The sequence below is a fragment of the Pteropus medius genome, unplaced genomic scaffold, assembly GCF_902729225.1.
Source record: "Pteropus medius unplaced genomic scaffold, Ma_sr-lr_union100, whole genome shotgun sequence".
Taxonomy (NCBI): domain Eukaryota; kingdom Metazoa; phylum Chordata; class Mammalia; order Chiroptera; family Pteropodidae; genus Pteropus; species Pteropus medius.
In genome coordinates, this window is record NW_024349800.1 from 4,658,605 (window position 1) to 4,685,107 (window position 26,503).

Genomic DNA, 26,503 nt, shown 5'->3' on the forward strand with positions numbered 1-26,503 from the left:
TAAAAGACAAAAGCATTTTTAATAAAACACAACTTATTTAATTCTTCTATCTTCTTTTGATTTATTATTTGATATCTGCTTTAATTTATCTGTGTAATTAAGTAGCATTTGTCATTGATGATCTTACAATTAGGTATATGTTTTTTAAATATGTCATTAATTATCATTAAGAAACATTAATTGTTTCTAAGCGCTATACTTAGATCCAAAGAGCGAGATAGCTAAATGTTCCATGTGCTTGGAGTTTATCAGTACTAAATACTCAGTGCTGAATCTGTCATATGCTAGTAGTGAGCTGCATTCAGTTCAGTAAAAGTATATTACATAAAGGCATGCTAATATTTTTACCAGAAATTAATGAGTGTCTACCAAACCTATTCTTCCTGAAGAGTGTGTAGTGATTCTGATATTGACAGTTTTTTTAAAACTAAGATACATGAATGCCAGTATTTTGGAAGTTGCCCTATGTGATATGTGCTAGATCTGTAGAACAGAAAGAATGTTTTGTTTTGTTTTTTCAGCACCTCAAAGACTAAACAAATATTGCTTTAAAAAGAAAGAGAGAGAGTATAGCATATTCCCCAGTACTATGTATCATTGAGATTTGTAGAATTTTTATAGCTAAATTCAGAGCTAAAGGAAGGAATCTTTAGAGATCTTTTCTAAGTCCCTCATCCTGTAGATGAAGCAGTTGAAGACCAGAGAAGTTAAGCCACTTAGTTTTCCACTGAGCTAAAACTAGAAAGTAGACTTCCTAACTACCTATCTCAAGAGCAGTGTTAATTCCACTGTCTTCCAGAGAAGCCAAAAGTTCTCCCTCAGTGACTCATGGAGCATTTTCCTTTTATCTTTTAAGATTAATCAGCAGTGGTAGGAGATTTGGAAAAATATACTTGTATATGGGCACGCTCAACCTTGTATTTCTGGTCCCCAGTCTGGAAGTTTCAACTTCTGTTTCTGAGCTTTAACTTCAGTCTCTTCAGAAGCAGCAGTCCAAAAAGAGAAGTCTTCCCTCTTCTCGGTTCTCAGATCCTCCACTCAATAGGTGGAAACTGAGGTTCAAGAATTACTTCACTAAAAAACACCATTCCTAAACAAGTTAAAGAAAGAGATGATGGATGGATGGATGGATGGATGGATGATGGATGGATGGATGGATGGATGGATGGATGGATGGATGTTTGGACGGACAGACAGACAGACAGACAGACAGATTAGGTCTTCAGGGTTTGTTCTTTGCCTGTGAGAAAGAATCTGGGACAGTGCGCCATGCCTACCATCCTGGTCTATAGTCTACAGCAACCGTAGTTGCCTTAGACCACTTCATCCGCAAGTAATAAAAGCTGTGCTTATTAAGCATTACTACATGCCAGGCACTAGCTAAACACTTTCTGTGCCTAATATTTTCACCCCACATGGGGTAGGTAGACATTATTAATGGGACTCAAAAGCGACAAAATAAAATCAACTTTTTCTCCCTTAAAATAGGCATACAAATAAAAAATTGTATTTCCCTTACCACTTCAGATTTCTATACATTTTGTGCAAATTTAGTCCCACTAAATGAGATGTATTTTTTTATCCCGTTTTTTAATCTCTGGTATGTAAAAATGCTAAAATCACCTATAGAATTAGTTGCACTAATAGTTAATTGAGTTTAATTTGCAGCATGTGCATTTAACGATACAGAACATTTGTTCATGAGATTTAGCCTTTCGGGGGAACTTCAGCTTATAAGAATTCACATTTTATTTAGGTTGGAGCAAAAGGCTTTAGCTTTAATATATCCTAATTCTAAAATTATTTTTTAAAGTTATTTTTGTCTATTTTGTTAGGTTATAAAAAAGCAGGACTAGTAAAGGTTATAAGTGACTATCTTTGGCTGTTTATTCTAAATTAATTTTTTGGATTACCTATTAGGAAAAAAGTGCTTTCCTAGGCACATAAACTTTTGTGTGTATTTATATTTTATTACCTGTGAAAAAATAACCAGCACCTAGGACAATGTCTGGCATACAGTAGATAGTCAGTACTTACTCATTGAGTGAAGAGGCAGTATTGCATGCTCTGGTAAATAACGAAAGTTAAAGAGCAAAAGATTGTTTGTAATTCCAACCACCTCTGTTTTGGTATATAACTCTGATTTTCTCCAAGTTTTGCACCCAAATTTCTTCTACTTTTTATATGCCATAATTATTACTGGGTGCTTTCTTTCGTGATCACTTTCCCAAACTTACCAATATAATACTATCTCATTTTTTGTTTTCAAACTTGATATTTTGGAGTTTAACTCATCAAGCATATATTATATACCTACTATGTGTATTTTGTTACATTCAGGAGCATAGATGAGAAAACCTGGTACTTATATATTTTATGTTCTAGTAGAATAACCAACATAAACCAATATAGTAGTATAGTACTAGCTCGATAGATAAACTAAGGTATGCATACAACATGAGCCCATCATTTAGGAAGTTTTTTCTACACTTTCCCAAACCCCAAGTTTTTGATACACTCCTCATTGAGTATTAGAATGGCATATTAAAATATTCTATAGAAGATATATAATTTTAAAAGTTAACAAGTGATTCTAACACGTTCTGCCTCCCCTCTATTCCCCACTCCTCAACTGAGAACTACTGGTGAACAAAGAATAAACATAGTACAAGGAAGCAAATAATTGGACTGGTTTCCCAGAGAAGGATTTTGAAGGAATCTACTATCTAGTTTTTTTTTTTTCATTTTATTTCAAAATATGTTATATGAGGATTTAACAAATGCCAGACATTATACTAAATGCTAAGGATACAATAAGAAACAGGAGTCCTGCCTTCGTGGAGATTATATAGCAGAGGAAAAAAGAAAACATCACAGATCATTATTGTAATCAGTGCTATGAAAGAGAATACAATAAGTGATGAGGTTATATCCTGAGAGACTTATATGTCAGGGCAGAGGGGTGGGGGACTGAGATAAGAATGTGAACAACAATTCATTGCCCATCCCCGTGGAACTAAAAAGAAAGAGAATGGGGAAAAGGGAGAAGAAAGACAAGATTTTTGACCAAAAAAAAAAAGGCAAGTTGAAGGGGTCATACGCAGAGAATATGTTTACCAAATGGATATAGGCTAATTTAATTTAAAGGACTCCAAACTGAATGGTAAGATTCTCTTCCCTTCTAACTCAGAGGTCCCTAAGGAGGCCCCTACAACCCAATAGTTGTATTAGTTTTTGATAAAGCTTAGGGTCAACTGAAATGAACTTAGGAATTTGAGACTCAGGGATACAAAGCAGTCTCTTCTGTAGCAAATCCAAAATAAAATTCACTAAGTACTCAGATGGAAATGTGTTCATGTGCTTTTATGTCTATGGTAGAAATGCTATCTTTAGCATAATGACATATAGCAAGGCACCATCCATTTATTCATTCCTGTATCCAACAACCATTAACTGAGCACCACTAAGTGCTAGAGATATAAATGAATACAAAAGTCTCTGCCCTCAAGGAGCTTATAGTCTAGGGCAGGAGACTCATAAAAACAAACACATTACTATGATACCATATGATAAGTATAATAGTAGAGCTATGCACAGGGTAATATTTGATATGATATCCAAATGACCTTATTACAAGAAAATGCAGAGTCCAAAGTGTGGCCCCAAAGTAGCATTAGTCAAAATTATGTTCCAGCAATTCCACTTCTGGGTATCTATCTAAAGGAAAGAAAAACACTAACTTGAAAAGATATCTGTACCCCCGTGTTCATTGTAACGTTATTTACAATAGCCAATATATGGAAACAACCTAAGTGTTCCTGTATGGATGGATAAAGAAAATATGGTATATATACACAATGGAACATTATTCAGCCATATAAAAGAAAGAAATCTTGCCATTTGTGACAACATGAATGAACCTTGAGGGCATTACTCTAAGTGAAATAAGTCAAACAGAGAAAGACAAATACCATATGACTCATTATATGTGAACTCTAAAACAAAAGAAAACAAAACAAAAAACTAACTCATAGATAACAAAGAACAAACTGGTGGTTAACAGAGGCAAGTGGCTGGGAGTGGCGGGTGGTGCCGGGCCGTGAAATGGGTGAAAGAAGTCAAAAGGTACAAACTTCCAGTTATAAAATTAAGTGCTGAGGATGTAATGTACAGCATGGTGACTATAGTAATAATACTGAGTTTTATTTTGAAAGTTGCTAACAGAGTAGATCTCAAAGACTGTCATCACGAGAAAAAAAATTGTGTAACTATATGTGGTGATAGCTGTTAACTAGCCTTACTGTGACCATTTTACAATATATACAAATACTGAGTCACTGTTGTACACCTGAAACTAACATATTGTTATATGTCGATTATATCTCAATAAAAATTTTGAAGATTTAAATAAAACAGCATATGTAAGCACCTGGAATGAGGTATGATAATAATGGAATAAAATAATAATATTATTTTACAGATAGTATTAGTAGGAAGGAAGAAAAACATATTTGAGTTGAAGCACTTATAAATAGGTGATTTTTTTTCCCCCAATGTAGGCCTTACAAACCTCTTAAATGTTCCTTTTTGCCCTTCTTCCTTTAGTTTTCTTCTTCTTTCATACTTTCTCATTCCATAGGAAATCAAATATTAAGGAAATTGTCTTTTTGACAAACATCATTAAGTGATAATCCTGTAAAGTCGGGGGGATAATTATGGCTTCTTTCCACCAAATATAAAAGTACTGTCTGGCCTAGTAACATGAAAGAAAGCACCATCTGTATTTCTTTATAACAGAGACAAAACAGATTATACAGACTCCCTGAGAATAAAGTCTATGTCTGTACAACTTTGAATCCTACACAGTTCTTTAATTCGTAAAACATGTTAATCCTTTTAGTGCCTGACCTTATGTCAAGTGCTGGGGACACAAAGATGAATAAGTCGTTGCCCTGGCCTTCAGGATGTTGTTCTAGAGTGAGACAAACAGACATGTAAAATAAATAAAGTACAGGGTGAAATTGCTATCGTTGAAGTATGTACAAAGCTCTGTTAGAGTCCAGGAGAAGGAATAATAAACTCTGCTTGAAGAAAAAAGAGAAAGCCTCACAAAGAAGGTGACATTTGAATTGGGTCTTGAGGGATGAGTAGGAGCTGGCTCTCTATGTGTAAGTAAATAATGGGACCGAATACCTTTTTTGGTCAAACTCTTAGATTCTTTCACAGATCGTGCATTACTTTTTTAAATTAAAGAAGTGAACAATTTAATATTTACTTGTAGCCTGTCCTATTGCTGTGAAATAAAAATATGAGCAAGGTTGTAGATAGAAACCAGGACTTGAGATTGGTGGAGGGGAGGAGGGCCTTTTCTCTGTAGGCACTAGGACTACAGGAGAACAGTGCATTAAGAGCAGTAGTATTTCAATGATTCATCCTGTCATTTCTCTTCCTCTACAGCCATCAGGTTTGGGCGGATGCCACAGGCTGAGAAGGAGAAGCTGTTGGCAGAGATCTCCAGTGATATCGACCAGCTGAACCCAGAGTCTGCTGATCTACGGGCCCTGGCAAAACATTTGTATGACTCATACATAAAGTCCTTCCCGCTGACCAAAGCAAAGGCGAGGGCCATCTTGACAGGAAAGACAACAGATAAATCAGTTAGTTCTCTCTACTGTCTTCATTTGGGGTGGCCGGGTTTGTTGTTGTTGTTTTTTCCTTTGAGGAAATGATTTACCATGTTACACACACAGGTAGAGTACTATTCAGCTATTGGCTGTTACATACTGCAGGCTTGAGTCTGAAACACAGGAAAGGAAATGGCTTCAGATAGGATAAGTGAAAATTATTTTGAGAAGGGAGAAAGTCCTTCAAGTTCTCTTAATAAATTCTTTGAGAACAGTGTAAAAATATGCAGGTCATCTTAACTTTAATGAATGAACCAAAGCCTCCTTCATCCCACCATCCTCTTTCAGGATACATCTCTTTTTTTGGTATCAAAACAGCTGGTCACAACTACATTAATTCATGCAACCCGGCTTTCCTGACCTAGGTTTGGAAAAGTATTCAGTCCCCTTATTTTATCTTTTAAGAGAACTATTAGAGTTACCTTTTACGAAGTTCCACGTGGGGCACAAAAATACATTCCGGATATTATATTACCTTTCTTTCCTTTGTAGCACTTTATTGATAGTTCCTGGGTAACTGAGAGCTTTATCCTTTTATTATATGTATGAATTTTATCTTCTGTGAGACTCAGAGCTGCTTGGGCTACTCTAGTGGATTCTCAAACATCTGTAGGCTCATTGATTACCACTGTTTAGAAAACCCAGAATGGATTATAATTGTTATTGAGTCAAGTTTTCCAGAAGCAGACCTCTTCTCTGGCAGGAATCTGAAAAAACAATGTGGATTCATATTAAAACAAAACACAACTACACATGAATTCTAATCCCAGTTCTGCCATTAGCTTGCAGATTGATCACATCTCTGGACCTCAGTTTACACAGGCAGGGTCTGACTTTGATTGTCATTTTCTCCACAGCAGGTTCCTAGGGTAGTAAGATTCACGGAACGCATTCAGGAGACACCATCCCAGCCCTTAGGAGCCCTTTTATGCTCTCATTTATTTTCAAATGAACACCTTTAGGAGAGGTATGCAGTTACTTGATAGATATATGTAACTTTTTCCCCACTCAGTTATATTTTGGGGAAAATTTCATTACCCTTTAATGTATTTTGATGACTATCTCAAGATGTTATTTTTCCTTTTAGCTAAACAGAGTAGGGTCAACTAAAAGAAAAAGCTCCTGTGGGATATTGCCGTATAAAGGGTGAAATGCCCAGAAGGACAATGAGTTTTCTGACTACAAGAGGTTGTTGATACCTTAACAGTATTATACCTATATTCAGTTCTTTACAATTTCAAAAAAATCTTACACATTCATATGTTTGAGACACCAAACCATCTCATGGCTCCTGTTATTACCCTCTATTTAAAGGTTAAGCATTTTGCCTTGAGATCACATAATTAGCATGTGGAAGAACCAAGACTATAATACAGGCCTCTGACTTCTACTTCAGTGCTTTCTTAGCATGATATTCTCTCTGGAAGCTAGCCTTTCCCATCGGCTAGCAATGAGCCAGGCTGACTTATACACGAGGAAAGTTTCACCTTGGAGAAACATTCTGAGTTACGATTTATTTTTATCAATTTTTAGAATAGCAGGAATTATCTACCTTGTTCTGCTATCCCAGTATACTCTTGTGCTTTGTTCTTCCTGAATTACAGAGACCAGGACTGTCTCCCACAGACATTTATTGTAGGTCATAGTAAAGCTAAGTCTGTGTATTCATTACATGAAAAAAGTCAAGGCATAACAAAACAAAAGCAAATAAATGAAGACCTCTACATAGCCGATTTGACTACGGAAAATAAACTGTTTGTTTAAAGAGATAAAAATAAAAGAAATACTAGAGCAGTGTGGCTAAAGAGGGTTAACAGTTTACGGCAAATTGCAACAGCTTGCTGAAAGCCAGTATGGGGTAGGGAAGTGGAGGCTAGGAGCCCCAGAACTGAGAAAGGAATAATGACAGGGAAAGAGCACTAAAACAAATTGTTTACTCCAGTTTTACCTGGAGCCATTTGTTTTCCTGGAACTGCTTTCTCAGCTTCACTTTATCTCCCAATCCAGACCTGCAAACCATGGTGGAAATCCTATCAATTTAATAGTACCTGGAAGATAGAAGGAAGATAGTTTTTTGTTTGTTTGTTTGTTTTTTAAATTTTCCCCAGTAGTCAAGAATTTAAGTTTACACTACCAGTGTCCAACATACTCTTCTGTGTGTTACTGAAGGGCACAGAGCCCAATCCATTGTAAATCACTTTAAAGCCTCATGTCAATTGACTCTTCGGCTCTAAATCTTTGAGTTAAAAATAAGATAATTGCAGGCTCTTTATGGAATAAATAGGTATTAAGCTATTTTAAGGGAAAGGGATACAAAATGCTTGATTATAGTCTTTTCAAGTTCAGAGGCCAAATATTTGTCATTTTTTCCACTATAGTAACTGGGAGTGTGCACTGCCCATAGTAGTTATTCGGGATGTATTACTGAATTAAAAACTGTTTGCTTAACTGAATTAAAAACTGTTGCCTATGCCCTTTGAAATTCTGGACTTTCAGCAAAAATTGGCCTCTAACTAGCCCAATATTTGCTCACCAAACTTGGACATCATTAATGATCTGGATAGAGGCAGAATTGCCTCTTATAAAGATCTGGAAAGGAATGAGAGACTGGGCCAAATTAAAATAATCCATTCCCTGATTACACAAAACTGAAATAGAATTGTTTGGCTCTCCTTTTTCTCCTTATCTTTCAAAATCAAATTAAGCACTGGTGGAAAGAAATAGTTCAGAGAGGAATATGGGAGAGGGAAAAAAATCCAAAATGTGATTTCCAATGAGACTAGAGATTTGTTCTTTATCTTACATGGTCATGTTATTCATTTGATAGCATCTTTCTCAGGGGTGTTATGTTATCTCTTGGCCAAGACTTATGAAAGTTAAGATTTGAATTGATAGGAAAAGTTTTGCAGAAATATGGACTTTTGAGAGGGTGGGGAATGTGAAAAGTGGCTACGGCTGGTGTTGTAGAGCAGTTTGGGTCTCATTATATACACCCTGCTAAAACTGATGTCATTAGTGTTGGTTAGGCCAAGCCTGGGGGAGGCTACTCAGCATAATGGGTGCCCAGAACCTTTGGAAAAGGAAATGGCTTTATTGAAGTGGCCATTCTTTAAGTTTATCTTACTATTTAATTTAACCATTGCCTATTCTGTCACATATATGGAATGTCTGCTAATCTCTCCTCCCAGGCCCAGCACCAGCATTTGCCTGCAGTACAACCGGGGCTTCTCTCCTTGCCAACTTAACTTCCTTCTCCTATATCTTATTCCCTGGTGCCATTTGCACCTTTCAAAACAGATAAGTGGACAGATAAATTAAATGTTCCTGCTTCCCTCTTATCTTTTTAACTTTAACATCATATCTTTGGGACATGATGTACTTTTCATTGTCTTGTCTGAAAATAATAATGCTTGGGAATTTTAGGCCCAGGGCTAAGAGAAGATGAGATATGGAAGCACAGAATATGGATCACTGGAGAAGAATTTTAGGAGCGATAGGCCTTTTAGCTACCCTCAAATAGAAACGAAACTGGCTCTCCCGCAGTCTTTCTCTTTCAGTGGCTTATTCCAGCCCAGGCCCCTCCTTTAAGAGATCCTAGTGAACTCTGAAAACGAATAAGTTACAACTAGGTGCTGTGTTTCACAAAGGCAGTTTGAGTACTGAATGGATTTGGAATTTCCCAGTGTTTGACCATTACCCTGATGTGATGATCACACTAGGTGTATAATTATCACATAATCCCCTGTTTGTTGGTGAAAATAAAGAGAGTGGTTTTCAAAAACCATTTTCAGTGCCATGGTTTGTCATAAAACAATAAATAGAAAAATGCTTGGTGTGCCTGCCAGCTTTTCACTTTATATCTGAGAGATGGTGAGGCCCTGGCTGTACTCTATCTGCAAATAAGGAATAAAACTTGTTAGTTATACTTATTGGACTTTGGGTCCCAAGGCAGCACATTGCTTATGATAGGTAAACGTGGAGTCACTGTTTTTATAATTATAAGAACAGACCGATGCCATAATGAAAATGGTTTTTCTAAATAGTGTATGAAATATAAAACTACTGACTAATAAAACCAATATAGGAGTGTAAAACTTTGTGAAAATACTTCCGTACCCACTTAAACTTTAGCATTCTAAAATTTACAGTGGCCATCAAATCTAGCAACTCAAACTATTGGAAAGATATCTGTCCTTTAAAATCCTACACTTAACTCACAGCTACACAAAATGTGCCCTCTTTCCCCTTTATCTGTGGAAAAACCTGAGTGAGCTGGAATTCACTCTCCTGAGAAGACACTAGACAAACCCTCAGAGGAAAGAGACTCAGCATCTAGTACAAATAAAGAGCAGGATAATAGTGCTATTTTGTTTCAATGGCTACTATAGAAGGTAGGATCCTGGGATCATTAATTTGTGTTAATAAAAAAATAAATTCCTTTATTGCCAGGACTGTCAGGGATAGCTAAAGATATAATATATCTGAACCAATAGTATTCTTTCAGACAATAAATTAAAAAGATAATATTCTATGTAGTTAAGAAAAAAAGCGCTTGGAATTTTTTTTTTTTTTTTTAACGATTAGACTCAGTTGACCAAAACCCTTGCTTGCCAGCTGAGTAACGTTTTGACTGGCAGTTGATGGTTTTTTAAGAGCTGTGGTTATGTGCTAGTTCATTAAAGTATGAATAATTATTCCTATTAAGTTTTTGTTTGTCTTAAATCTCTAAACCATGCAGGAAAACAGAGTTACATTTGAGAGACTTTCAAATTTAACTTCAATCACATAGCACTTCACTAGACCTCTAGGAAATAATAATTCAGAAGGCTCTGACTCCAAGATCCCAACATATAGGAGCTTCAGTGTAAAAGCCCCAATTCCTCCCAGAACGGTAATTTTATTTAAAGAAGAAAAGTGTGGAAGTCATGTAGAAAGAAATAGAAAGAGAAAAGAACTAATTATGAGTCAGGAGATCTAGTCCTACTTCAGGTTTACTATAAATAGCTATGACTTTGGAACATCTCTTGGCTTCAGTTTATTCATACCTAGTCAGAAAATAATGCTGTAGCTTATTTCTACAGACCCCTTTAGTTCTATAAATCCCATGGTTCTCAAAAAAAGGAAAATAGGAACAACAAGGGCAGAAACTAGAAAGAAGTCGAGGAAACCCAACCAATGCATTATGGATGAACATTCACCCACTATAGCTAATTGAGGAGAACTATGTGTGTCTAAAAGGACGAAAGTCAGAAATATAAAAAGAAAGAAACAAAATGAAGAAGAGAGGCCCTAAGAACTCAGTTTTCTTCCTTGTACTTTTGTTTAATTTGTCAAGAAAACTAAGAATATCAGGAGAACCCCACAAGATGAAGTACACATTTTTTCAGGTCATTTTTAACTCTGAGGTGGTTACCAAGTGATCATTTATGAGAAGGTAGAGTTAGTTGTCTGCTACACTAATTTCAGTCTCCCAAATTAGAGAAATCACTGGAATAGTCTGTGTTTTATTAGTTGACTTTCTCATTTATCTCCTTTAGTTTGCTATTTATTATTTGAGGAGCTGTAAACTTAGAGCATTCATGTATAATCCCTTTTATAGCTAGTATTAAAATGCTGATGTTATTGGACTACTAAGGAACACTCTTGTTCTATTTCTCCATTATTAAGCCAGCTTTCCCCGTGACCTTTGTGTTATACATAGGAGGCATGAAATAGGTCTGCAACTAAATTTAATTATTTATATAAAGCAGTACCCCCCCCCAATCTCATCCTGGCTTTGATATGTGGAGCCATTTTTGAAAATCACAATATATCAAAATAAAGTACATTTGATGTATCTCTCCAGAGAAAACTTTTTTTTTTTTTTTTTTGTAATTTCCCCTTATAGAAACCATTTTTCCTTCTCTGGAAAAACGTGTTCAAATGAAGTTTTTTTCATTTCATTCTCACATTTTTCTGGTCTGTTCAGTGTACTAGAAGGACAAGCATCATAATGGCCAGAGGCAGATTCACCAGGAAGCTGATGAAGCTTAAGGGCCCCTCCCTTGCACAGAGCCCTTTCCAATCCCTGAGAAGAACCTGAGCAATTTTGTTCTTATAATTTGTATTATTGAACCCAACAATGTTGTAAATGTACCCAACAACTATGTACATTTTAAGCCCCACAAAACCTGGATCTATCCCTGATAATGTTCTAAATGTAATTAAGCATGCTTTCCTGTTAAGGAGAGATGCTAATCTAGCCATATGATAGAGTGTCTGAAGATAAATAAATTGTTAGTTCCAAACTGAAAGGGTAAAATCATTAAAACTAAATTTGATGATATGGTTCATCTTATAATGGCAGATCATCTAATGATACTGTACAAGCTAATAGAACAGATAAGGTTTCCCTTTGCTTTGTAGAAAATACAGAAATGTGGAATATTTTACCAGAAGTGTAATACTGAATTAATGATTCAAAATAAATTCCACAGACCTAATTTCACCCATAGTTTTAAGCGATAGGGTCTTCAGTGTTTTTTACTGTTTTAGGATATGGAGGTCTCATTGTGTGAAATCTGCAGATTAACCGTTTGCAATCTAAGGATTGTCAAATTGGTGAAAAAGAAAGGCAGATCATATCTGATCATCACTCGTACAGTTTGACAGATGCACGTGGAGGCTGAAAGAAACTATGCAGACTTCAAAAATTCAATGAAAACAGCATAATCATATGACTGGGAAAACAAAACAAAACAAAAATCCACCTGGTATTCATTCACATGTCAATACCTAGAATTTTCTGCCAGCTCACCACTTTCAAAATGCTGAAGAGATTAAAAAAAAAAAAACTGGAATGGTTTGGCATGATGGTGGGGGCCACTGATTCCTTTCTCTGTCCTTGAGTGTTTACTGCCAGGAAATCCTGACCAACATTGATTGCCAAGGGGTTAAAGTCACATTGTTGTTAAATTGGGAGAGAAAATTAGCAGGATTTTGTGCCCTATGCTCAACTATCTCAGAGTTTCAAAAACAGGAACCTGGGTCTTTATATGAGGGGACAGGGGAAGTCAAGGGGAAGAGTCACAGGGTGATTTATCAGGGCATAGTTCCAGATAAATTGCTTACATGGGGGTGGAAGAATTTTCTGCATACATTCTGTGCCAAGAACCAAATGGGTGAGCAGAAGCTCTTCTAAAAGTTGAAGTGGGTTGTTCTGGGTACAGTCTTTTCATATGTGAAGAGGTGATGATTTTATATTCATGTAACTTGTACATACATGTGCAGGTAGACTTTTCAGGTATGCATACCATGAGATTCTCATGGCAAAAAAGCTAGTATTTCTTCAACATAAATTATAATAAGCTACAAAACTCCTGGAAAACAGAAACCAGGTTTGCTCTAGGTTCTATAAAACAAGTTTTACCCACTAGAATCTGACATTCCGAGGAAATAGCACATTATAACTGATATGACTTACTATCTACTCTGGCTTTTTTTCCTCTCCCATTAATAATATCAATCCTAAAGTAGGGAAAAAAAAACAAAAAAGCAAAATATACAAAAACATAGCACTATTTGCTCCTGATTTACTTGAAGAATTAGTTAGAGCAACCAGGCAAACTTACTGTTAGGCTCCTCACATCTGTCCTCCTTTGTGGTTTGCTAAACAATATAATTGAAGTAAAATTTTTTTTAAATGAAGAATTTCTGGCATATCTCCAGTAAATAGTGTTGAAATAATATGCAAGTTTGGAAATCTATTCAGCATCTTAGAGTCCTTAGTGTTAGTGTTATTTTCTTCAGTGTAGAACAGATTTAATAGCTTGGTGAAAATTCTAGACTCATATAGAGATTAATAGAATCTCTAAACCTTGAAGCTGGCAATGACTTCCACTCATTGCACTCACTTTCTCTTGCCAATCAGGAGAGAATTCTCAACATCTCTGCTCAAACGAATATTTATAGCACATTAGAGACTTCATGTTCAGTGTACATGCATGTGTATGCATGCTCACACATATCCACTCACACACTACACAGACCACACACACAGTTTCTGAGAAATACAACTAGAGTATTCTCAAGAGAAGAGATGGAAATCTCCAATTTAATCCATTTTCCTCAAATGAGAAAGTTGAGGCCTAGGAAAGATAAATGACTTTCCTAAAGTCAGATAGTTAACCACAGAACAGAAGCTAGAACCCAAGTATCCTCAACTCTTGTTCTAATACTTCCAGGTATGCACTTGATTTGAATAGGACTAGAGGTTTGATTCCTTATGTAGTTCATTATATCCAATGTATATAAAGTCCTGCCCCTTCTCAATCAGAGTAGCCTTGAGAGTTTTCACAATGACTACAAACCTTTTGTTAGTTCTATACAAGAAAATGAAGGAGTGGGATCATTTCATGGCTAATACAACTTGCTTTTAAAAGCAGCCTTTTGCAAACCTGATGCTCATGTTTTATTGATTATTTGACCCTTAAATACCAATATTTTGAAAAATAAGTTCAAAACTTTTTTTTTTTTGCCACTTTTTGCAGCGCTTACCCACAGGCCTTACACATCTGCTCTTCCTGAAACAGATTGCTTCCAGAGCATTAAAAAAAAGAAATAGACATTTTCTTGGCTCAATATTTCTAATCTGCTTTCAGACTGAGTTTTATAATTAAGTATATTTTACATGCACACTTTGTTTCATTTCAGATCTCAGTAGATTTAATTTAAAACTGCAAGGTTACTTTATGTTCAAGTGTGTCTGTTCAACCCTGAGTTGCTGAAATGCTTTTTATTGAAAGAAGGCTAAAAACGTATTCTATTGAAAGCCAAGATAAACAATAAATTTTATATTATTTTTTAAATCAACAACAAACACTCCAAACAACAGAAATTGGAACTATTAGCCAGGCATAGGTAAAGTGTTATAGTATAAATTGAAGGAAAAAAAGACCAAAACTATTAAAATATGTTTGATCCCAGAAGACAATGAGGAGAAATAATCAGGAGATAAGAGTATTTCATCATTATTAAGTGTTGTTGACTTTAAAGATTTTAGTTATTAAAGCAAATGTGTATAAAGAAATCGGGATGGTATTCACTGTGAATTAGAAATCTCCAACTCAGCCACTTTTTCTTTTTATTTGCAGCCATTTGTTATCTATGACATGAATTCCTTAATGATGGGAGAAGATAAAATCAAGTTCAAACACATCACCCCCTTGCAGGAGCAGAGCAAAGAGGTAGCCATCCGCATTTTTCAGGGGTGTCAGTTTCGCTCAGTGGAAGCAGTGCAAGAGATCACAGAATATGCCAAAAGTATTCCTGGCTTTGTAAACCTTGACTTGAATGACCAAGTAACTCTCCTAAAATATGGCGTCCATGAGATCATTTACACAATGCTGGCCTCCTTGATGAATAAAGATGGGGTTCTCATATCAGAGGGCCAAGGATTCATGACAAGGGAGTTTCTAAAGAGCCTGAGAAAGCCCTTTGGTGACTTTATGGAGCCCAAGTTTGAGTTTGCTGTGAAGTTCAATGCACTGGAATTAGATGACAGCGACTTGGCAATATTTATAGCCGTCATTATTCTCAGTGGAGGTAAGATTCATCTTTTGATCTTCCATGAAAGAGGGTGGGATGGTGGTGGAATTGGTGAAAACTTTTTGACTTTCCTTGGTGATTGTCTGTGTTCCTTTTTTCCTTATTCTTACTTTTCATATAGAAAATGCCAATGGCATAATGCCATGAGAAGGTCTCTATGTGTGTAAAATACCAAGAAAGAATATTGTAGATTTGCTCTTTGAAGACTATGGGTAACCCATGCTCTTTTCTTTTATCCATTATAATATTTTTTCCAATCAAACTCATACATGGAAGGCAAATGCCCTTTTTTTTTCCTCCTTATTTTCTTTTTTCTTCTCTTTTTTCTCTTCTTTTCAGAAGGCTAATCTAATATTCATTTCGTTTAAGTAATAACATGTATAACTTTGCTTAAGATGATGCTCATTTAGCATATAGAAAGCACCGTTAAGTGGTTTTGGTCAAATTGTACTCCTGCCCCACCATCGGTAAGATACTTCTTTGAATTGCTTTTCCAATATCGGGAATCAAAGAATGTATATCTACTGACCTCTATCTACCCTCTCATGTCGATTCCTCTGATGGCTTCCCTTAAAGTACTTTTGTGAGGTGGTTGGCTGTGATTAAGAATTCAGTCTGAACCAAAGAACACACAGCAGAGCAATAAATTGAGTTATTTAGCAATTCATTTTAGTTTTGGCCTTGCAAGTACATGATCTAACTCAGAGGTCCCCAACCCCTGGGCCACGGACTGGTACCAGTCTGTGGCCTGTTAGGAATCGCACTACACAGCAGGAAGTGAGTGGCGGGCAAGTGAGCGAAGCTTCGACTGTATTTGCAGCTGCTCCCCAGAGCTACCATCACCACCTCAGCTCCGCCTCAGATCATCAGGCATCAGATGCTCATAGGTGCCAAAAAGGTGGGGGACTGCTGATCTGACTAACCAACTCCAAAAGCCAGGTTTTATACCAAATGCTACTTTCATTGGCCTCTCGCATATTTCCAATGAGTAGAAGAAAGTTTTACTGTCATATCACTCTATAAAAATTGTTTTTAACAACGAGTTTTCATAACTGAAGTGCATTTCAGGTGAGCTTTTTGTGTACTTACAGAATATCCTCTGTTTGTGAAAACTGATGTGACAGTGGAGGGATAGTGGTCCTATAGATGTAAGCTGTGTGCAACTGTTCAGGATATTATAAAAACCATGATTCACTCTGTAGTACTTTGTTGCCCAATTACTTGAGAATGGAATGCTTCTGAAATCAGGTGCTTAGTATGTTAGTAAAAGTAATAATAGCAAACAGTTATTAAGTACTTAACTATATGCCAGGCAATGTTCTAAGCACTTCATACACATTCGTTTAATTCTCACGATCCAATGAGATAAGCACCATTTTGGAAACAAGGACACAACAAAGCACTGAAAGTGTCAGTCACTTGCCAGGGTTACCCAGCTAGCAAAAGATGGAGCCAAGATTATAAACAGAGGCAGTCTGGCTCCAGCATCTATACTGATACTGCCCTTTACATGACTAGGGTGCAAATGGATAACAATGTGGCATAGATTAACTCTGGAGCCTCAAGTTTAGTGTTAAGTTGTAACTCACTTAAAAATGACTTTTTTTGGTATTATGTTTAATATAACAAAAATATGCTATCCAACATGTTTTAATATCTTGACTGAATCTACGTCTTAAATTAACCCTTGATCCTCTCAGATACGTGATTAATTCAGCAAACAAGAATGAGATTCTAGATTATTTGAGGTTCACTGGGAGAAAAAGATTAAATTTTGAAAAACCTGATTAGAAAACAAGTTAATATTGTTTAACTAGATAATATTTTAAAGCACATTTTATTTTTAATGAAAAATAGAAATAGAATTATTAACATTTGATATGTTCTAAGATTTTTCCTAAGTGTACTATAGATACCATGTTTATATTCCTTTTTTTTTTTTTGCTTAATTATTTTTCCATGTCATTACATATTCTTTCTTAACATTTTTTATGGATTTTTAAAAATAAAAGTAATACTTGGTCATTTTATAAATCAAATAGTACAGAAAAGTGGAAGCGAAAAGTAAAGGTCTCTATTCCCAGAATTAAAATGAATTAACAAAGCCCTTTTTCTCCTAGCATGTACTAGCATGTATATATGCTACCATTTTTAATGACTATAAAATATTCCATTTTATAAAGGATCGTTACATACTAAATTATCTCCCTATTTATATTTAGGTTGCTTATAACTTACATAAAAACCTATAGAGAAGAATATAAGAAATTATTAAAAATGTGTTCCAAATTTTACTGTAGTGAACATTCTTATGTATAAATTTCTATTCAAATTTTAGGTTATTTTTTTATTCCAAATGACCAGAAGTGGAATTGCTGGGTATATGACTATGAATACTTTTAAGTCTTTCGTTATGTCATTGCCAGATTGTTTTTCATAAAGTGTGTACCAGTTTATATATCTGCAAATGCCAAAGGAGGCATTTGAAGTAAACCATTCAAAGCTGCTTAGTTTTTAACCAGGAAAGGTCTAGACAAGAAACAATCATGTTAATGTTGGGCTTTTTGAACTGGAGAAATATCTTATGGGCACATGAGATAACAGTGTGGTTTTACCTAGAAAAAAATTCCATTACTGCTCATAATCTGCAAGCTATTATTATTTAAAAATCAGTGATTTATTAGGCCTTTAAATTTTTCATTAAGTGGCAAAAAAAAAAAGTTCTGTGAATAGTTTGATTCAATTTAATAGATATTGCAGGCTTTGGCTTTCAATTATGAAAATTAAAAATGGTGCCATTTAAATGTAGATGCTGTATAAATGAGTTCCTTCAGCCTTACACAGACTGTCTTCACGGTGACCAATCATTGGATCCTCACAACAGTGAAAGAAATCTGAAGATAGCAGCCAGCCATAGATTATTAAAATCTTATATTTGTGGTTATAATGAGAAAACCCTGTGAATAATTTTAGATTTCCTTTAAAAAAGTAAAATTTACCATTGACTAGTTCCCATAACAAGAAAAGCAAATCCTTCCTTGATCAAAGTTTGCTTTTGTAGATGAAGTCTAACTTACAGGCAGTAGATAAGAATGAATAAATGGGAACCCATGTTTGTTCAACACATAGGAATTTGATTCTCTTCTTTGCTCAGAAAAGCTGATTGGGTACAGGTCAGAGAAAAAAATAGCTTAAGTCCTTCCCAGTCCAAAGACTGGATTCCAGTAAGATAAGAATCCCAGTCATCTGTAGATGGTGAGATCGGTATCCCAGATTGTAGTTTATTAGAATCCAACATATATTTCTCAATTAGTTTTTTATTTTTTTTCTACCAGATTTTCCAGAAAGGGAAAACATTTTTGTAAGCAAGAGGTTTTGATCTACTCAACTAATTTCTGATTCTACTTGGTCACTTTTTTTGCTCTGCAGTTTATTCTGAAATCTATAGAGAGCTTTAGTGATTGGAGGTGGGGCGGGGTGCAGGTAGTGCTTTCATGGATCTGTTGACCTCATTCTGAGCTAGCCTTAGAATCACAGAAGAGCTTCATTCTGGTGAAGGTACTGTGACCCTAGACTGAAGGAGAAATGGGAAGATGAGCATGATGTAAAAGTGGGGTGGTAAGGAACTGAGGATATTAAAGGGGGGCCCCAGAGGACCCAAAAGGGGGATTTTTTAAGATGAAAATAGGTGGTAACAGGGATGGGGAGCATGGCATAAGGAATGTAGTTAGCATTAATATATTGGCTAGATGGAAAACCAGAGGAGAGAAGGAGCAATTGCGATCGTTTTATAAACTATATGAATGTCCAACCAATGTACTGTATACTTGAAACTAATTAAAATAAAATTTTTTAAAAAACTAAAAAAAAGATAAAAGGAAGTTTCCGATTTGACCCAACAAGTGTTTGCTGAGGAAACTGGAGTTGCTGTAGTAAGATCACTGTCACTCAACTTCAACCCTAGAAACTGCTGATACCATGAGATGTGGTACTTAGATTGGCCTAGTGCTTAACTTCTCTACTATTTACTCAGCTTTCAAACCAAGGTTGCTGAGAAAGATGACCCAGTTCTCAACTTTTTCTCCTCTCTCTCTTTCTTCTCTGAACTTGAGGCAAGAATGAGACTAAAAGAATGTTTATATTCTAGAACTAGACAAAGGAAAGCATCGTGTACTTTTTAAGAGCATTTCATATGCTTTTTTTCATTAGACCCTGACAATTCTGTATTTTTCTCATTTCATAGAAAGAAAAGTAAAGATCATAGACTTAAGCAATTTGTCTAAGATCTAACAACCAGTGAGCAGTGGAACTAGGAATGAAACCCAGGTATCCTAACTATCACTTCCAAGTGCCCTGTCTGCCACACACCCTGCCCTCTGCTACCTGGCCAGTGGATCGTGTTCAGCTCCCTCACATTTGTGTTGGGGTCTGCAACCGGCACTCTCTTCATGGTATTCTCTAAGGTATGGATGGACCTATAATCCATACCTTATTCCTCAGTATTCCTATTGAGTAATAGCTTTCCTTGCTCCCTCTAGTTTCACCGACTGGATGGGTAGTGTCAAGAGTAATAAAACTGCCTCCAGCAGGGGCATGTTTGCAACTGGCGCCATAAGAGCATGCCAGCCACACTAGCAAACTCCCAAAACCTACCCAGCAACCAAAGCCAAGTGTAAAGCTCGGTAAAGCTGACAAGCTCCAGGACACTTTGCCCCTTTGAGCATTTGCTGTTTGGGGAAGAAAAGACATAGGAGGGTTCCAGCTGGAACTCTGAAACAGGAAAAAGCTCTTTTTGTTAATTCAAAACAGTTTGGAATCCATTACAGTTCTTCCCAAACTTCCAAGATATGGGGGAGGAAATTCACTAGATTTTACAATATATTTTTCTAGGCAGATTGCCATCACCATCCTAATGACAGAAGAGCTATAAATACTGATACAATGGCCACAGATGGCAACTCATCCAGCCTTCTCGTTTACCCTCTTGAGTCTGGCTTGGCTATACAAACCACCTATATAGCAGCTCCTTCTTTTTCCAGCAATCCCAGCCATGTTGTTTCTCTGCGAAGCAATTTTGGACAGCTGTTCTTGGAGTGGACATGTGTGTTTCTGCTGTTGAGTGGGCAGTGAGAATAGGATACAAGAAGGGGAAATTGTCCTTGTAGCTATACATTTATAGGTCAAGGAGGAGTTGCTATTCTATCAAATATTGGATAACTGCTAGTCCCATCAGGTCAATAACCTAAGGCCCCTGCTTCTTCCCCTTGGTCATTACTATACAGTATATATATAGGTATAGCTATAGATAACAGGTTTAGATGTAGATACAGACTTTTAAATTTGTTGGAATTAGAATAGAATCAAAGCACAGCCCTTGGTCCAGAATAAATACTTAATAAATGCTTGTCGAATTAATAATAATCAAATATTAATAATAGCTACCATTTATTGACTACTTCACTGTATGCTAAGCACTTCACATATATTCATAATCTTTGTTTAATCTTTCTTGCAGTTCTACAGAGCCTATTATTATCCCTATTTTACAGATCAGAAAAACAGAAGTTTAGGGAGATTAAGCAACTTGCCCAGGATCACAGAGCTCCTTGATGAAGCCAGGGTTCAGACCTGGGTCTCTCTAACTTTAAAACTTAAGCCTTTAACTACTACTGCTTTTTGTATATTAAAATATGGAAGCATCCCAATTAGTTACCTTGGTCTTGGAGTTGTTTGGGAGTTATCCAAAATTACCTATTTTCATATTGCCTCCTAATACTTTAATCAAGAATTTCCAGGTTATAGTCCACATATTACTTACTAATATCCAAAGCCCTTCTTGAGACACCATTTTAACCTATCTAAGAAAATTATACCCTAGGTTTGAAAATTGCCCTGGGGAGGAGTGAGGCCTAGTGATAACACTGGAGACTGGGGCTGTGTTCTTAATCTTGTGCAAGTAGTGTGACCCCTGGAGATAATAGCCCTATTTGCAGAGCTCCCCACAAAAATTGACGATAAGCTTTGAGTAACTAAGTAAATACATTCATACTTAGTCTGATACCATCTTATACCAGGTTCTAATAGAGATGTGATTGCAGAAAAATTTATGAGAGAAATTTAAAATTGTTAAAATATCATCCAGTAACTTAATTTCGTCTTGCCCATCAGAAACAGTCGAAACGACACCTGTTGAGCTGCAACAGCAGAACACCTCCTTCCAGCTCTCAGAACACTTAAGGTCCCACAGGCATGGAGTGTGAGGAGCTCCGTGTCTCTTCCCCACCCTTAACTGCCCTTCAAAATCTTGGGGATATTACTAGCTCATGTGTGACCTTTCCATTTTACTGCAGAACTATTTCTACAAGTTAGAATGGACAATATAACATTCCTCTCGAACCAAAGACAGAGAGTATGTGCCTGAGTGCGCCTACACTTCTCGTGAGGAAACCCCAGCTTAAAGGGCCTCTGATTCTGCACCGTCCAGTCGCCCCCACATGTTCTTTGTTAGTATCATCCTTACTTGTTAACTGGGAGGAGACAAAACCCCAAATAGTCTAAAACTTGGGTATTAAAAATAGTACGAACACTAGTAGGCCACTTTCTTCTCACCTACGCCAGTTAAATGCTCAGCTACCTTATCCATACAGCTCTTTTGGACAAGACTCAGGCTGGTGCGTAGGTGATGAAAATTATTTCTCTGACTCTTCTTGTGTTATTGAGAGTAAACAAGGTTATCTGATTTCTCATATGACTAAGCCTTAAGCAGGACAGTCTAAGAGTGTTATTACCTTATGGTTCATATCCCCCATCTTGGGCTGTGATTGTGTCAAAGAGTAATAGCATTCATTTATTAATCGAAAACTATTTAATGAGCACCTACTGTTTCTACATAGTTTATGACACTCTTCCCTTCTTCCACCCTTCTACTCATCCCACCATGCTGCCATGACCAATGGGAAAACCCTGTCAGATGGCCAGTATGGCTTTGAATAATGACTCAACTTGAGTTATCTATAAATGTCCCATTAGTTCATTCTTTTCATAACCACATGGACTTAAACAGAGGCAAAGTATATGTTCTCTGCTGGCACCCTAATTCTAAAATCCAGAGAGCTGGCGGAGAGGGAGCATAGGGTGAAGATGGAATATTCATTTGAGAAACTTAAAAATACAATACGCACACACACACACACACACACACACACACAATAATAGAGGCTTTCGTTGATTGTAGACTATAGAAACATCTTTATCTGCGACTGCTTCAGAAATAAAATCCCCTCCTCACCCTGAGCCTGGTAGGCTAGGATCATCTTAGTGAGTGAGCAAAAGATTGTATTTGACCTCAGAGACAGACATGGGATTGAAAGCCAAACTGCTGAGTCATTTCTGTCACCACACCGGCACTCTTGGAAAAAGTTCAGTCAGCCAGTCAGTGGGCCGCTTTTTGGAGTACTTTATCATTTTGGGTTCTCACAATGTGTGTTTAAACTCTGGGTGACCCCAGGCAGCCTTCCAGACTGGCACAATTCGCCAAGACATTCAAACATCATCTGCAAGTGAGGAAGAATGAAACCAAGGACTGGTGCGAGTCACTCATAACAGAGAGGCCAGTATAGGCAGTGAAGAAGTCACGTACTCAGGGAAGGCACCTTCCAAGGTTCTTGCCAGCTTCACAAATAAGTAGACCAGAAGAGGCAGGAAGGGCATTGGAAAGCTTCAGGATCCCATGGACAGCCCTGAGTGTTATTACCCGCCCCCTCCACTCCTAACTAGATATGTGATTTCAGGCAATTATTTACCTCCTTAAGCTTTAATTTCTTTATCAGTGCCCTAAGTAAATGAAATAACATTATGTGAAATCTCTGGCAAAATGCCTGAGACATGTTAAGCACACAATAAATGCTAATTTTCCCTTTTCCCTTGTATAATATTTGAAGTAGCTCCACTCACTCCTGCCAGTCAAATTGCTTATTTCCACCAATAGCCATTCTTAAAATACTTATTACAATATAAATACCCCTAGGGAGATATCAAATAATCTCTTTATCAGCAATCACTTTAAGGGGATTAGTTGTGGACTGAGAACAAAACCCCAAAGGAAAGAGATACTGAAGAAAGGGGGATGGGCTGGAAAAGTGGAGAGAACTCTACTTGCCCTGAAGGAGATAGGGGATAGGAGTGTGGTGGGTTCCATGCTCCTAGAATTCGGATTCAGTTTGGAGGGACGTTATGTGTTGAGAGGTCATGTTAGAGATTAGAGATCACGCCTCTGTTTTGGGGTTCTCCTTAAGGTCAGTGGAAAGGAAGAAAGGGTGGGATTGCCAAGAACTGATACTTGGCCCCTTTTTATTTTTGGTTTGTTGTTGGCTACCTTTGGTTTGCTGTTGGTGTTTCTAGAGGTTGAGGAAGCAAGGAGGAGTAGTTGGATCTGGGAGCTTGAGTGTTTCAAGGCTCGATGGGAAAGAAAAAATTCCCCCGCACTCCAGCCTTCCTCTGCCTCCCACCCACTGCCCATTTCCAGGCCTGACCAGAGACAGTGTTAGACATAGAAAGAGCAGAAATTTATCCATATGCCGCGGCTTGGGGAAAGAACACCCTACTCTCCTGGTCCTGTCACAGAAAAGGGGAGCAGACATGATGGCTGAACTTCAATTGGGTGACTTCTAATGACTAGAACAACGAGAAGACCCTAACCCCAAGGTGAAAGGAGATAGGAAAGACAAAGGTGTCCCAAGGGCAGGACCAAAATCTCAAGTCCCATTTCCATTCTTAAAGACCCGGAAATAAAACAGAGCCCAAGCTTAATTCTCTAGAGGCACCCATTGAACAATGAAGCGAGCTTTGACGTAGCAAAGGGGAAAGTGCTACCCACTTGGTTACCAGATGTTTTCGTGTTCTTTGTTGTAGTTTGGGAGGGGGCCTTTTGGAGGTGGTAGTTGAGCGTTTGAGATGAGGGGAGTTGGTACGGAATCGCTTAGTGGACAGATAAAAGAAAATATTGCCTGGGTTTGGTTTCATGGTCAACCCCCTCCACCATCATAACCAAATCATATGTGTCATTGTTGTGAAGAGATGTTACCATTTGGACAGAGACAGAGAAAGCATTTATTAAACTATTGTTTAAATGGGGAAATGTTAGAATGTTAACTCACTTCAGAGTGAAGGGACTCTACCAGTAACGTGTGTGTTGATGGCAAAATGTCCTCGTTACAGATGATCTCTGCCTGTTTGGTAAAGCATTTTCAAGATCTCTAAGTTATGTTGTTCCTTTTCTCTGATAGCAGCAGTCAACTACATTCTCTTAAAATCATTTATTGCTCAGGCTTCTGATTAATTTAAACTGGCCTTGCTGGGATTTCTAATACCAGATCCCCAACAAGGTGCCATCCAGGAGTGGAAAGGGGGTGGGGAGACGTGCAGGAGGAATGGCTGAGAAGAAGGAAGCAACTGAGGGAGAAAGAATAGCAGAGATATAAAGAGGACCCAGAAGGATCAGAGAAATGAGAGAAGAAAGGGAGAAAGGGAAAAGAGGTGAGTTATGCTATTATAAATAGAAAGAGCTCACTCTCTATGTGTCAGACACTGCTCTAAGCGCTTTCCATCTATTAGTTCATTTAATTCTCTCAACAACACTGTAAGTTGGATTACGGTTATGTCTCCATTTTTTAAATGAGGAAACTGAGGTACAGAGAGGTTAAGGAACTTGCCCAAGATTACCCAGCAGGTAAGTTTTAAGGCTGGGATTCCAACTGTTTCTCACTAAAGCAGTAGTGCTTCCTCTTGGCTGTACATTAGAATCACCTGGGAGCTTGTAGAAGTATCGAAGGTCATACCCCAGGTCAAGTAAATCAGAATCGCTAAAGATGGGACCCAGGTGTTACTTGGTGTGTTTTTAATCTCCCCAGATGATTTCAATGTATAGCCTGTTGAGAATCACTGCATTCAATCAAGCTCCAGTTCAAATTTAAATATAGAAAGAAGAACACGTGTGAAACTTTCTTAAATTATTTATTCCTAAAGGTAGGATGGTGGGAGGGAATTGCTAAAGGCCATCCCAGAGTTTCCCAAAGATAAACTTAGCTGAATTCACAGTTTTGCTTCATGCTTACCACGATTTTGATGGTTAGATCAGAAAAGTATCAAAGAATTCCTAACACTATCTCTTCCAGGAAGAAGTGAATTTGGGAACCAGGGCTGCTTTGTTTTGTTATCGTTCCTAAACTGTCTTGCTTATGTGCATTCAACTACATGAATGGGACCTTGTCCAAACCCCCAAACATGTGTCTGCAACAGGAATTATTTTCTTGCTCCTAAATTTATGCTCTTACCAACAACAACTCAAAAACCTTGCATTTTCCAACAGTGAATACGCCACCCCCATCCCTGCTTACACTCCTGATTCATCCCTATTGAAATCACCGTTATTTGTGAACACACACACACACACACACACACACACACACACAACACAAAAGTAATATCTTATAAAGTTCCTTTACCTAACTCATTCTCACCATTACTTTAGGAAAGAAATACTATTGTCTTAAAAATTAAGTCAAAACCCAGGAAGATTAGATGATTTGTCCACAGAGACAAGGAAACTAAGTGGAGGAGAGACAGGACTCAAATCAAGTCTTCAGTTTCTAGATCCACTGCTCTTTTTAACACATCTGTGAACTTAAGAAACAATGGAATAAAGGAAACTGGAGAGGAAGTGTAAAAAGAAGTGAGCCTACCAAGGGCCAAGTTCGCTAAGGGGGCCTCCCTCCTCTTCAGTTTTCACCCATACCTGAACTAGGTCTTTCACTGCCTGTGGATCGTACAGCTGCCCAGCTATCAGACTTCTTTTTTCTAAATGCCCTGGGTACAGTCCTTTTCAGATTATTAGTGTCTATCAGAAAGCCAATAGGGAGAGATTAGAAAAGCCATGACAGTAGCTCCTACAACAGAGACAGAACCATCTACTTCGGTTATTCTGCCTGTCCTTCAGAAGATTCCACTATGGGCATTTGGTTCCCTAACTAAGATGCCGCCTGAGAAAAATCTGTGCTAGGGAAATGCCTGGCCCAGGTGGGCAGATCCCAGGAGAGTCAAGAGAATTTGAATCTGCTTCAGATAAGCTGTCCACTTAAGGGAACCAGATCTAGATAAGATGGAATCTTTGTAGATTTCCCCGTAATCAACATGCTGTCTAATCAATTCCAGCACTGTGTGAATGGAGACCAGAAAGG

At 37.3% G+C, this 26,503-nt stretch overlaps 1 protein-coding gene across 4 annotated transcripts in view; it reads left to right on the forward strand.

Annotated features, from left to right (window-relative positions):
* PPARG (peroxisome proliferator activated receptor gamma) overlaps positions 1-26,503 on the forward strand; it is a 119,340-nt gene that overhangs the window by 87,401 nt on the left and 5,436 nt on the right. For 3 of the 4 annotated variants that reach the window (XM_039886766.1, XM_039886764.1, XM_039886763.1), the window contains exons 6-7: positions 5,458-5,657; positions 14,816-15,266. In XM_039886766.1, coding sequence (XP_039742700.1) covers positions 5,458-5,657; positions 14,816-15,266 — 651 coding nt within the window. The remainder of the gene's footprint in view (positions 1-5,457; positions 5,658-14,815; positions 15,267-26,503) is intronic. The other variant, XM_039886767.1, reaches the window with a different exon arrangement.